Source organism: Malurus melanocephalus, unplaced genomic scaffold, assembly GCF_030028575.1.
Source record: "Malurus melanocephalus ecotype Western Australia unplaced genomic scaffold, MMel_1.1 scaffold_172, whole genome shotgun sequence".
NCBI classification, from domain to species: Eukaryota; Metazoa; Chordata; class Aves; order Passeriformes; family Maluridae; genus Malurus; species Malurus melanocephalus.
Window position 1 is genome coordinate 1,530,410 of NW_026623404.1, and position 14,274 is coordinate 1,544,683.

General features: G+C 40.0%; 1 protein-coding gene across 6 annotated transcripts in view; it reads right to left on the reverse strand.

Annotated features, from left to right (window-relative positions):
• Window positions 1–2,749: 2,749 nt before the first annotated feature.
• Window positions 2,750–14,274, reverse strand: part of EXPH5 (exophilin 5) — a 36,273-nt gene continuing 24,748 nt past the window's right edge. For all 6 annotated transcript variants that reach the window (XM_057372503.1, XM_057372504.1, XM_057372507.1 and 3 more), the window contains 3 exons: window positions 12,942–12,990; window positions 11,269–11,395; window positions 2,750–9,648 (listed from right to left, as the gene is read on the reverse strand). In XM_057372503.1, coding sequence (XP_057228486.1) covers window positions 4,457–9,648; window positions 11,269–11,395; window positions 12,942–12,990 — 5,368 coding nt within the window. In that variant the 3' untranslated portion in view covers window positions 2,750–4,456. The remainder of the gene's footprint in view (window positions 9,649–11,268; window positions 11,396–12,941; window positions 12,991–14,274) is intronic.

Sequence of the window (14,274 nt, forward strand, 5' to 3'; positions counted from 1 at the left end):
ATCAGGATCAGTCCCCATGAGGGGAGCCAGGGTCAGACACTGCTCTGGGATAGCTGCCTGGTCCTGGGGATGGCAGCCTGCAGATAGAGCCAGACTCAGCAGGGCCCAGGCTGGCCAGAAAGGGCAGTGGAGAGGTGGAGACTGTGACCTACAGCATCAGCGGGGTATGGTCTGATGGTGTGGAGGCTGAAAGCCGGCATTGCAGCCTTGCAGGTTCTGAATGTGAAATTCAACCATAATAGTGTACCCCYGAGATCTGGAAAAACAAAAGGGAGTCTGAAAGTCTGGATGGAGGAGGACAAGGCAGAGGAGGATGTTACCAAAGGAACGTGACTGAGTGGCCTTGACTGTTGGAAAAGGAAAATGGAATGTTGAAGAGTGAAGTTAGATAGGGCAGATGCCAAAGACAGAGCAAAATTTCGAGGATTAACGACACTGCAGCTTCTGCAACACACCAATCATATGCTGATGAGTAGAGAAGGGGCTGCTAATTAGCSAATAAATAGTTGCCATTKATGCRGAAGACTTAGTATACACCTGTTGCTAAATAGATAAAAGGGGCTCAGCCCCACAATAAAGTGGTATGTCTGTGTCTGTCTGTGTGTCTGTGTCTTTTGCTCGTTATTTGTGTTGTGTTGTCCATCTCTTCTGCGACATGATGGCTCCAAGCTGGGCTGAAATGGTGTCCTGAGCCATGGGCAGGGAGAGCCAGGGAGAGCCCTGAGGAGGTGGGGGCATCAGGGCCTGATGGTGCACTTGGGCCCCGTCCCTGGGAAGGAGCCACCCCTGTCCTAGAATGGAATGGGACCAGCTGCTGGGAGCACTCTGAGAGAATGGCCCAGGGGGTCCTGGTGGGCAGTGAGAGGGACATGGGCCATCCATGAGCCCTGGCAGTAACGTGGCCACCAGCAGCCTGGGCTGTATGAACAGGGGCAGAACCAGAGGCTGAGGGCAGTCATTATCCACCTCTACTCAGTACTTGTTAGACCACATCTAGATCCTGCATCCAGCTTTGTGCTCACCAGTACAAGACATCAATAACTGGATCAAATGCAGGGGAAGACACTGAAATGGCAGGTGGAGCACCGGCCCTGTGAGGAGAAGCTGGGGCAGCTGGACTTGTTAAGCCTGTTAAGAGATRCCTTCAATGAGGGGGTGGACCTTACAGAAGCCCCCAGGAAGATCATGAGATGGTGCAGGGCAGAAGGATGAAAGACAACTGGCATGAGTTGAAAGAAGAGATGGTCACCCTGTGACACGTCCATATTAAAGACTGAAGCACAGGTTGACCAGAGAGCTATCCAGTTTCTATCCTTAGAGATTTTCWAGTGTTAGGTGGATTGAAGCCTTGAGCAGCCAGCCCTGACCTTGAAGCCAATCTGCTGTGAGCAGGAGGCTGGACCAGAGACCTCCTGAGGTCACACTCACCCAGAGTTATCCTTTGATGAAACCATGGGACTTCTGTCCCTTCTTTCAAATGTCATCAAGATAGTAGAATGCTCAAAGATCATCTGGGTATGTGCATGACCTACTGGTCAGACAGAAGTCTAGACAGAAAAACCACCTTGTTTCATAAACCATGTTTCCTTCTAAAGCCAGGCTGAGGGACTGTCACTCAGCTTAGGTACCGCAGATACTGGCTGTAGTAATTAAGGCTGAAAGTCTTGCTTGATGAGTCTCGCACACCCTCACACACGTGGCAGCCAGGTTCCACTCAGGCCTAATKACAGCTGAAAGGGTTTTCACGTGGAGCTCATCACCTTGTAAAAGYACTCATCAAACACTACCCTTGGCCCCTACCTGGACTACCAGCACCTCAAGGCAAGTTGTAGGCATATGGCTCTCTAAGGGCTTAATATTTGTCTACTGTAAAGTTTCTACCACTGATGCAAAACTGTTTGTGTGCTGGAGACTCATCAGCTGGCGGGACAGGAGAAGGCAACATGTCCTTCCTGTGCAGGAGGCAGTCCTGAACCCAGCAGCTGATGTGACTGCTGGCTACCACTGAGAGATGAACCAAGGCTGGCTGCCCTGCTCAGTCCATGGCTTTGTTGGCCATCTGCACCCTGCTGATGTTGGCAACCAGACTAAGATGGTGGATTTTTATTTTTTTAAATAATGTATTGCATTCACAGCAAGTGAAAAACTAATGAAGTGCCAATACATTTTTTTCATGTAAATGCAGAGTTTATTTAAAACAAATTGTTTTAAATATGAAAACCCTATAAGTTATCAATATCTATGGAATATATTTTTACCAAAGAAAATCTTGGAGCAGTGGAATTGTCAAAATTTGGCTCTGCTAAACAGAATGGAACTGATTACTATCCAAAAGGTATTTCTCCCTATGTTTTCATAGGGAGTATAACAAGAGTATTTCAATTAACTGTTAGAATACTGTTATTCAGTGTAAATTCTAGTTTGCAGATTCTCAACAAGCTGCAGTCTTCCACAACTGATTTACAATCAGAAAGTTTTTATTTGCTTACATTAAATCAAGCCACCTGACTTCCTGTCATGCACAGCATAAATGAAAAATGCTTGTGCAAGCAAGGTGAGAAGTTAATCTAACTACGGTTGAATGGGTAAAAAATATTTACAAATAAAAATGTTCCAAAACATCCACCTCTAGTCAAGAAAAATTGTATCACCATTTACTTCCTTTGCAAACATTTATTATTCTTTACCTTATGTAGGCTGGTACTCCAAATTTTGTATTAATGTGTTTCGCAGAAATGTACAACAGGAATTCTGCACAGATACTCAGCTGGTTTTATTGTCTTACACAACAGAATCCTGTACACAAAAACATAATTTCTTCTTAGAATATCACACTTTACAAGACYGCAATTATACAGTAGTCATTTCCTTCCAGTATTGCCTGTGTCAGTATATTCTTATATCCTTGTGAAACAGGCATGTTTTAGAGATCAGTTCTGGCTATAAATACACAGTTTATGTTAGTCCTTCTATGTACAACAAAAGACAAATTACCCCAGCATAAAGTAATAATATTTATATATCAGTACAGATTTGAACTACAGACCCACTTCTTTAACGAAGTTTACAGTATGAAAAAATAAGGATACCTCTTACCTACTGTAATATTTTCATCTTTTAGTTTCTTGTGGAGTAGTCAGTGATACAAGCACTGMTTCTTTTGTGTAAAATATATTATTTTAAAATACTGGTATACTGTCCTTCCAGTTAGAAAAATATAACTATGTCCTACAGAAATTTTATTGGATTAAAAAACATATTAAAAATATSGACCATCATTTCAGACCATATATGAAATTAGGAATAAAATAGAAGAAAATGTATAATTATTTTAAAATAGTATCTTCTGGCTCAGTGAGCCACTTCTGATTTTTCATAAAAGAGAACAAAGCTTAGTTAGAAATTTAATGGCCAGGGACAAGTTTTGGCTACTGAGTAATACTAGTACATCATTAGTGTGGCTGAACAAGAGACACTGAAACACATTTACAGCCATTCAGTTAGGAGGACAAAAAGTACTGTGGTCACAGCAGAAACAGGCAAAAAATACCAAAAAAGGTAAATATTTTCATATTTTGCMTTATTAAAAGTGTCGGATTATCAATACAAATTAATCTGTTTCTAAATCTAAACCAGAAATCTGGCCAATCATGTCAACTGCAACCAAAGTTGTGCACAGTTATGAATCTTCCATGTCTGGAAAACAGATTTCCATGCTCAGCTGTCTTTCTTTTGGTCAGATTTTCAGTGCTGTACCCTGTGTTGAGCTTTTTCTCCTGCTCTAGAAACACTCCTGCAACTCACATTGCTCACCGCTCTTGCAATGCTGAAAAGTCCTGGTGTGGAATCTGCCTCAGCAGCACAGCAGAACAAACACCACCAGGGACATTGCTGCTTCGCTTCCCAGGAATGCAGAAAAAGAACATTCRGACAGAATGCGCTGTAAAAATTTAAGAGCTTTCATTTTGTGAGGATATTTGTTYAGTGGGATGGTTTAGCATTATCATGCCTGATAATGAGGCAGATCAGAGAAACAGCAAATTATCAGCAAGGTAACTTCTTGGTTTTCTGTTAAGTTTTGTAAGAAAAAGCAGCTCAAGCTAGATTTTATCCATTCCAGCACTACGTAGCTGGCAGGAGCCTAACTACTGCTTGCTGACTCAGAGGAAAGCCATTCCTGGACTTAGACTGCCCAAACCTCCACTGCTGTTAACTTTCTATTATTTGGGGTAGGGATTTTTTAACATTGTTTTTCCCTGCTAAGAGAAACAGGAATGGTGAAGCCACACATTTAATACAAAAGTCAAATGCTCAGCTAATATAACATACTAACTCCTTTGAAACTAAGGAAGTTGTACCAATTCACAGCAGCACAAGAACGGGCTCAACGTATTTGACATGTTTTTGCCTGCCCAGAAGCTACCGCACTATTGTGCCCTCTTAGGCCACAGTCCTTTCATAGCTCTGATTCTTTATCTATCTCATCTAGGTAATACTCATCATCGGTGGTGGTATCACTGTCTGAGTCCGAATAGGCGGCTGGGTCTTCCCCGTAGATACCAGTCAGCTCTTGGGGGGATGAAGCAGCTGATGACATTTCGTTCCCAGCAGAACTTGAGCTCAGAAGCTCAGCCCTGTTTGTTGGAGAGTTCTCTGTATCTCTGAAAGCACCAGGATTATTAAGAAGACACGGTCTCCATAATCGACCTTCTGTGAGTGACCTCTTGATATTTTCCAGGAAAGCCAGCTGTTGCTCTTTGCCAAATATACCAAATTCCTCAGATGGATATATTAAATTCCTAGTGCTTTGACACTTCTCATCGTCGCATGCCCAATTTTCATTCTCGTCACAAGAYAGCAGCTCTGAGTAAGATTTAAATCTCTTCCCATGTATGCCACCCTTGGGTAGAAYATTGCTTCCTGAGGCAGAGGTCTCAAGGGAGTCTCGGGCACAAATGCCCTCCGAGAAGTGACGCTCACGCTGACTCTTCGTATGGCTCTTGCACAACTGATAGCCATTGAGGTTAGCATTTTCTAAGCCAGGAGTCTGAGAGGTATTTTGATGCTGACCAAGCACTGTCTGGGAAGGTGAGTTTTGCTCTGGACATGTGTCTGCCTGCAAGCAGCTGTTTATGTAGGTGTTTGAGTTTTTGTCAGTTAAAAGTGGCGAGAGAGGAGTGCAGGCATAACTGCTAGCTCTTCCTTTCTCTTCATCCAGTGGGTATGAGGTAGTAGCACTGGGAGCAATGGGCTGGTTTTTGCTTTCTAACCCAAGATCAAAGGTTGTGGAATTCTTACTTCTTGTGGTTACTGCTTTATCTGGAAATAGGGATGTGAGTCTTGGCTTATTTTCCACTTTCACTGCAGTTTTTTGAGGCCTGATGGCTTCCTTCTGGGTGTATGAGCTTGTAAAAGGCCTCCTTTTGGTGTTAACAAGCAAAGAAGGATCATTCTGATTTTCAGTTTTCTTATTCTCAGCTGCTCTTGGTCTTGGCGTATTCTGATCAGAGTTCAGATTGTGATTCTGATTTTCATTGTCCWGCTGCAGGAATGGCTGGTGAGAATCCACTGAAATCAACGAGTCAAGGGACACATTGTCCTCTAAAGTGGCACTTCCATCATTCTGTGAAAAAATGTTACTTATGTGTGGTTTGGGGGGTAAATTTTTACTAGAAAATTTGCGACTTGTTTTGTAAACAGCTGCCAGTTTATTTTTAATYGAAGGTCTGTTTTTCCTTTTTTCTATATCTTTGACTTTGTCTCTTGTGCAGTCAGAGAGAAGCTTGTTCTCATCTTCTGCACTCTGTGTTATCTTCTCATCTTGTGTAACCCTGGAGACTTTAGTGTTCAGGTTGCCTTCACTGYGCCTCTCTGATTCCCGAAAAATGCTGTAAAGTTTACCTATAGGAGTACTCTGTGCGTTTTGCTCTTTTTTAATTTTTGAATTCTTTTCTACATTTGTGTCTGTGCTAGCCACTTTGTCTACCTGGAGTAATGGATCAGCAATGGAAGCTTTGCTTACCTCAGATGCTTTGCTCTGAGACTCTGGAAGCACTTTGCTACAAAAGTTTAAAACATTTTCTTTTTTTCTTGTACTGTCAGCYCTTAATTGCAGTCCACTAAATTTATTATTACACAGAGGGGTGGTTTGGTGTAGGAAATTTGCTCTCTGTTTGACTTGGGTACTATCCCTGTGCATGTCCTTCACATGACTAAGTGGCACATCAGCATGCTCAGTGTTACCATTCCTTCCAAGGGAACTCTTCTCTCCTGAGCAGAGGAGTAAACTGTTCAGATTTTTCTTGTTGTTCACCTTTGGGGGCTGAGAGCTACTTTCTGAGCTTCCCTTCTGTATAATATTTTTATTTGTTGAAGTAGAATATAAAGGATTCTCTAAGTGCCTACCTGGCTTGGGAGGGGTTGATAAAATGGACACTAGTGGTGTGGCTCTTTGAAAAATTTCCTTCTTTTCTTTTAGATGTATGTATGTCTTTTGGCTGCTTGAAGCATCAGAAGTGGCCTTACCTGACTTAGCCTCTGCTCCAGTGGATTGTGCACCACCAAAAGAAGTTTCTTTTGTCACCACATCAGAAAGCACATTTTCTGCTAATGAAAGAGATGCTAAATTGTCTTCCTTGTTAGGTGCCACACTCACTGACTTCTCCAAGCTAGGGGGTAAGTGACAATTCTCTTCTTGAGTATCAACAGCAGTTCTTAAGTTCTGAGGTATGACCAGAGCTGAAGATACTTGGTCAGAAGAATATGAAGGCACCTTTTTTTTGGAAGTAGTAGGGAAAAAACTATTTGCTAAACTCACAGGATCATCATTTTTCTTGTTCTGTATCCTTGGTGACTGAGCATTTTCTTCGGGACAAGGTAAATCTGCATCCTCTGGATTATCTCTAAAGAGGCTACAAAATGTTTTTGAATGCCTCCGYGGTAGCGTGTAATAAATGGAAACTAACTCATGATACTTGACATGATCTTCATCAACACAAACTGTAAATGTGCTTGTGGTTTTATATTTCTGCAAAAAATTTCCCCCCTCCTTATAATCTGAAAACACAGAGGATTCCCTTCTGGTTAGTTTTTTACATCTGTCTGKCAGATCAACTGATGTACTACTACTTACTGAATCATTGACACTTTTGTTTAAAGGACTGGCATAATCTTTGTTACCTGTAGCAGCATTTAATGATGCTGATGTTGAAAAGGAACATTTTGAGTCTAAACAAGACACATCTCTTTGATTAGAATAAAAGGTGTCAGCTCTATGTTGAGTTTCTCTAGGTAAAGAGATGGGCGTATCAGACATAATACTACCAGCAATGCTAGCTGATTTTCTAGGCAAAGTGTAATAAATAACATGGGGGTCAGAAGATTTGGAGCTGTTTCTGCCYGGGGAGCCAGTAATACTGCAGCTACTCATATGTCTTGGTGAACTGTCTTGCTTGTGAAACCTTCTCATATAAGGTGAAGTACTCATCATTTTTCCCATTCCTTTTTCAAGGCAAAAATAACTTAAATTATTCTCAGAGGTATTGGGGTCTCCATCAAAGCTATGCATAGAAATATTTYCAGAATTTTCATTTTGCAGAGAACTAGCAATGAATTGCTCATTACAGTCCTTAGTAACTAAAGTGCTTGCATTTTGCAGTGKTTTCTGTGAAATCTCTTTGCTAACACCTGTTCTGCTCATTTGAGCTGTTTTCCCCSCTTCTGCTTGAGCTTCAGTAACTGYGCAATTTACTGAAGAGCTAGTYAGTACTCCTAAGCATTTAGAATTGTCTTTATGAGAAAGTGCTTGTGGAGAGCTTTGTGAGAAGTTAGATGAACACTCAGGAGGACAGGACTGTCTCTTTGGAGTAGCTTGGTTAAGGACTTCTGCAAAGCTCTCTCTTTGTGCTGCATAATGCAGAYTATATTCCCATTCTTTCTGATTTGGAAGAAAAGGTTCCTTCCTGCTCTCATCAGCTGGCAAAACACCGGGAGGCTGACTGAACACACTGTTGGGTGGGCAATCATTTTCCTTCATTTCTGCATTTCTTTTATCACCATTTGATGTATAAATTTTTGTGTTACGTCCTCTGGCAGTGGCTTGGGTTTGTCTCTTTGATGCCACTGTGTTAAAGAGAGACACATCTCTTTGCCACACAGCAGAAGCAGGGCTGTTAGAGGAAAAACTCCGGGCGTTGATGTAGCTTTTATCTGCTTGTTGAGGAGCTGACTCTAACAGCATGTCTTCATCTGGCTGTTTCATAGCTTCAGCCTTTTCCAGGTGTGTAAAGTCTGCCTTAGTACTTCTTTGGGTAATGACAACTGAATTCCTGTTCAGTCCTTTAGGCTTTGTTAGGTCCATTGAATTAGGAAAGACTGATTCATCAGTTCTGATACGAGATGAAGAAACTGAAGAGTTACAACTAACCCAAGGTTGAGAGCCCTCAGTGAATTCTGAAAAAGTTCTGTTTGCACTTCTTGTAATCCTTTTGATACTCGTATTTTCTGGAGAGAACGCGTGAAAATCATTCTGCAGGCGCTGTGAACCAAACTTCACATTCTTTGTATGTGCCCACTGCTGGTCATTTAAATTAGCCATAAATTCTTCAAAGCTGGCATCAGGGGAAATAAACACTTCATCACTGTAACACGGAGGAATATCAGCCCAAGAAGCATAGCTGTCTTTTCTGCCATAAGAGGAATTTTTTTTGTTTGCATACAATTTGCCATGAGAAGAGGTATCTCTATAGTAGGATCTTGAAAGGTTATTTTCTGATTTGTATAAAGGATAGTTTTCCCAGTTATCAAAGGGCAACAGAGAATTAGATTTGTCAGTGCAACTAACTCTACTAAAGCAATTACTGCTTGAAATAGATCTTCTGTAATGGTGTTTTGAGTGGTAACTTGGGTATTTCTTGGTTTCTTGTAAAGAGCTGGGATATCTACCATGGTCTGTAGCATGAAACTCCATCAGTGATTGAGTTCTAAACATTTTCTCTGTTTGTTCAGAAGAGTCCGGTGTATTGTTCCATACAATGGAAGATAGAGGAATTCTCTTTGGGTTCTGTCGACCAAACCTTGGTACAAAACCATTCTTGCTCTCCCTTGCCAATGGATGCTGTGAACGAGATGCTGACAGGTGACCAGAAGATACTGATGATGGACATCTCCCAAGGGAACATACAGAGTAACTTCTGCCGGCTGTATCCCTGTTCATACAACTCTTGTGCCTAAACCCGCTGTTCTGTGTTACGGAAGGGGGATATAAGCTCCCTTCTGAAGAACGTCCAAAAGAAACGGAAGAGACCCTCCGACGGCGCAAGTGAGGATTTCCATCGACTGCATCACCGTAATTGCAATCATCTTGAAAGGCTGTCTGCCAGTTTATATATGCACTGTGTAACTTCCTTGGTCTGATGAAAATCTTGTGTTCATCTTTGGCCCTTAGCGTTCTCAGCCCATCTTGGAAAAATGTGCTAGGCCTGTCAATCCAGTCATTTCTCTGCTGCCCCCTACTAGCAGACTGCCTCTTTGAAGTAGGGAATGCACTACTGCTTTGGACATTTGATGTTGTACTACTTGTAGAAACTGTCCAGTCCAAAGGATCTTGGGCTTGTTCCTGGGCCAGCTGGTCATCCAGATCACTTAGAACTGCACAGAAAAAAAAAAAAAAAAAAGATACTTAGTTTTGTTTTCTTTAATGATCTTCTGACTGTTTATGTTAAGAAGTTTCATGTACTATATTAATAATCAGAACCGGCTTTAAAAGGAGTCAGCTTCTCAGCATTCAAAACCTTTCCCAAACCACACATTCTTCCTCCACAGGATGTTTCAGCARTCACCCATTATGACTACAAGAAAAAAAATGCTCTCCTCCATGACTGCTCTTTATGCAAATGTTAGTCTTTATGCTATGTAAAAGAACAAAACAATTTGAAGTCTGAGTTCTCACTCACACACTGCATATATGTGTGTGTGCTGTGTGTGTGTGTGTGTGTGTGTGTGTGTGTGTGTGTGTGTATGTGTATATGCATGCATAAACCTTCCAAATACCGTTTGTAAGCAAAAAAATCCCTGAAAATAATTCACTAGGCAAACATGGACCTTTCTGTGTGTTCACAAAGGACAGTTATGATGTAACTGTAAGAAAACAGAATCCTGAAAACCGTCAACAAGGATATTCAATAATCTGCCATGTCCACTGTTTGTTTCATTCATRAAAGTTCTCTTCTGAATGGTAGTCTATTACTTTTAAATGAGCACTGAAAATGGCATTTTCTGGATAAAAAAAGGGTAAAGAAGTAGTTAGGAAGCTGTGATTCAATCTGACAACAAATACATATTTATATATATAGGCAACCTCATGAACTGGAATTAAACACTATATAGCTCAATCAACCAAGATATACAGTCACAAGACTAAGTGACAGCACTGTATTAAAGTTATTTTTATTGTCAAAACCAATTATACCTTTGCTAATTGTATTATTCTGGTATTTTGAAAATACCACACATAATAYCTAATGGATATGACTGTTTTGTTACAGAATTTCCTAATCCACTTAAATAAATAAGACTTACGAATCAGTCATTACAGATCTATGCTAAAAGTACAAAATCATTAAGAAAACTTTGATAAATATGTATAGTTGGAATAAAAGGGGATCCAAAAGYACTAAAATTCTCCATTTTTCTAAGTTTCTCTTCAGCACACAAAAGAGAAGACTCCTGARAAACTCAGCTTAGAACAAGAAAAAAGATGAGTTGTTTCTGAGTCTTCCATTTGGAGGACATCAGCCAATCTAAAAAAGAACGTGCAGCTCTTGACTGGTGCTATAAAAGCTCCCAGAAAATTAACTGAGTGCCATAATGCCTTTTGCTTCTGTGGTTTGTGGCTTTACAAGTTTATAAAACCAGGCCCAGTAATTAATCATTATCAAAATTATGCATGCAGAAAACTGGGATAGAATTCTTCTCACATAACTGTATGTCTGCATCTAAAGGGTGCAGTATGGGCTGCTGACAGAAACAGCAGAGATAACTGCACACACTTACATGTGATTCTTCTGAACTCTATCAATATGAGATGAAATACATTCTAAGAGTGACGAGTGACTCTTAAGTCAATGTTGGAGTAGACATTCTGCTGTCAGACAAAGGCAACAAAAAGTAGCCACTCGGCTAGAAAGTAATGTACTTTTGCAGAAAATTCTTTCAAAACCGCAGTTGCTTCTGGCAGCAATACCATGAGAACAAAGGACACGCACTTACCACTGAAAATCTCCTTCTCTAGCTGTTCATTCCATTCCAGTGTACTTTTCTCCATCGTTTCATTTTGGTTTGTATCAAAAGAATGAGCACTTGTTTCAGTTGACATTGGGGAATTACATATTTCAGCCTGTAAAAAATAGTAAGGTAACATGAGCTCTACATGTGGGTTCAAATCACATTTCCCATGTCACATCACAAACTGTGTCACAAGTCCTAGTTCTGTCAGTCATTACATTATTTACGTTAAATAATGTATTATAAAAATACACAATTGAGGGTTGTAAAGTTGCATGCATTTTATAGATTTCTACTCATATAATATGAAGAATTACCTTGTCCTCATACTGTATCCATTTTTTGGATAAAGGCATAGTTTACTTATTTTATCCAAATGCATCCTTATTGCATTGTATTCCTTATTGCATGGTATCTCTCAAATTAGTTTTTACCAATCATTTCTTCCTTGASCAGTGTACTTTAAAATTCACACACTAACCTCCCAACAGAGATTTAATAATTTAAATGTCCATTTTCTTATTGTAAGACAGTACTTAGTAGTAAAAGTGGGGAAAATGTCATCCTATTCCCCATCTGTGTTTGGATTACATGTTAAACTGGAGAGGTTCTATCCCACTCATATTTCTCTCAGCTCACAGTCTCAAATGGCAGAAGTGCAGACAACTGTTTAACTGCTGAATTATTTTAGCTAAGACTCTTCCACTCTTTTTCAAAAAAAATCCCGCCCAACTATTTTGTTTGCAATATTCATARTATTTTACTAATCTAGCTATAATATAGCATTATATAATATGTTTATATAACAGGCAGAATCCCCAATAAGATCTTTGCTCAATCATATATTAATACAGATTATCCCTTTGTTTTTGAAATATGAGAGAAGGGAGGTGGCCAGTTTACATCCTCGATGCCTTTGATTATACACTGTGTACCTTCTTAGTCCCTTCTGTGATTATACCACCCAACTGAAGACAAGGAAAAACATGCTAGTAATACAGGGTAATAAAGTAATTAAAATAGAAAATATAATCCTTGGAAGAAAATCTGTTATATCAACATCATGCACTTAAATGACACCAGAAATAAACAGTTTGTTTTATCCTTAAAATGAGTTTGTGCTTATAGAATGGAACATCCATCCAAAAAAAAAAATTAAAAAAAAAACCAAAAACCCAAATCCCTCCTACTTCAAGATTTACATTTACATGATAACTGTGCATGGAAATGTTGCAGAAGAGGTTCTAGTTTACTGCTTGCCCAGGCCAGCTACTCTTTTTCACCCTTGTGCAAATGAAATGAAACAAAGTAAATACACTAGATTATTGCTCAGMGTGAGTTTTGATCTATTCACAGGTTGGTTCCAGTTGCTAAGGTATGTGAGAGTCTTGACCAAGTAAAGGATCCATGCAATTGTTCTGTAATATGAGAGAACTGAAATTTGGCAGATTTCAGGGCCTAGCTAGGGAAGTTTCGGACTTTTATAGTTAATAGGAAAGTTAATTCTATTGCATGCAACAAGTTCACAACACATTTTACTCAGCATTTAAAACAAGAACTGCCAGAATACTATTTAAACAGCAGCCTAAACCAAGGGAACTAGTTTTTGAAAAATCTGTATTTAAACATTTCAGACAATAAATTGATAAGCTACTTACTGTTGCCATTTCTTCCACTTTTGAGGCTGGGCTAGCMGAACTGTCATATCTGCAGGCAGAAGGATTTAAATGTTTGTGTTGAAAAGGAACTTGATGTAATTTTGTCAGGTAGTAAATATCCAGCAGTTTCTCATTTGAACAATTATTGAGAAGCATCTGAAGAAAACTTGCTCTATGAAGAATTAATCCTTACCTCCCACCCAAAAAAATCCTGCTAAAATAAAATGCTGGGAATAYGTACCATTCAGTTTGGCCTTGTCARCTTGCTCATAACTGCACAGCCAAAAATGAACTCAACCTACTGACATCTCAGTGTCTGCAACAGCATATTGGTAAGATGGTATTCATTCCTTTTCCAAATAACAACAATTTAGTAGGTATTACTCATAGCTTATGTTATATACTTGTAAATCTCTGAGTGATTTGCATCTGCAATTCAACTGTTTTTCTCTTCCATTTCCCCCTGCTCAGATGCAGAACTATGCCCTGCCTCTTCAAAGGAGGAAAGACAGCAGATTGGTTTTGGTGTGAATTTTGGAACTTAATGCTATTCACCTGAAACAGCCTTTATTTATCAGTTTTTAAGACATGTAGAAGGTTCATCTGCTTTCCTAAGCTACTTAAGACTGCAAGGGCTTGGCAGAGAACTGGCTCGAGTGTCTGTGAGTAATGCAGTGGTTAGAACAAGCCGAGAAGCYGTGAACATAAAAAGTACTTTGTTCAACGGGGTGACTTGCAGACAAATACAAAATAAACTAAAGAAACAAGAACAGGACTTGACTTCACTAAGTCTATTCGAGTCTGCAGATCCTTATTTTATAACTAAGCAGTCCCAGTCCCTTCAAAAGCCCTGAAGGAAATGTTGTTCAGCCTATGCTTATTGACAGTTCTTCTTTGTCTCAGAAACTGTTTTTTCCCAGGAATTTAATTCTTGAGAGAAAATGAAGTAGGGAAACACGGTTCTGCTCAGTCCTGTTTATCTCAAAGTCTTTTTGAATGACCTTGTTCTTAGGCTCTTWAAAGCTCCTTATGCTCAGGCAGACTACTTTATTGTGCTTCAACAGCAAGTATAAACCGGCTTGTTGGCAAGTTCTTTGTGGCCCAGCCTTTCCTCCTGAAGTGCTTTGTCATTTGTTTGCAATGTGCTTGCAGGCAGGGAAGAACAGTTGAAAGGTGCAATTTGTTTTTGCTTCTGTAATTGTGAWCTGTAAAACCAGGATTCCTCTCTGACATGGGGTCCAACTGAAACCAAACAAGACTGTTGACTTCAGTGGGCTTAGGATTTGGCTAGACAGTCTGAATCTGAAATTCCTGATTTTTCCTTGTAGCACTC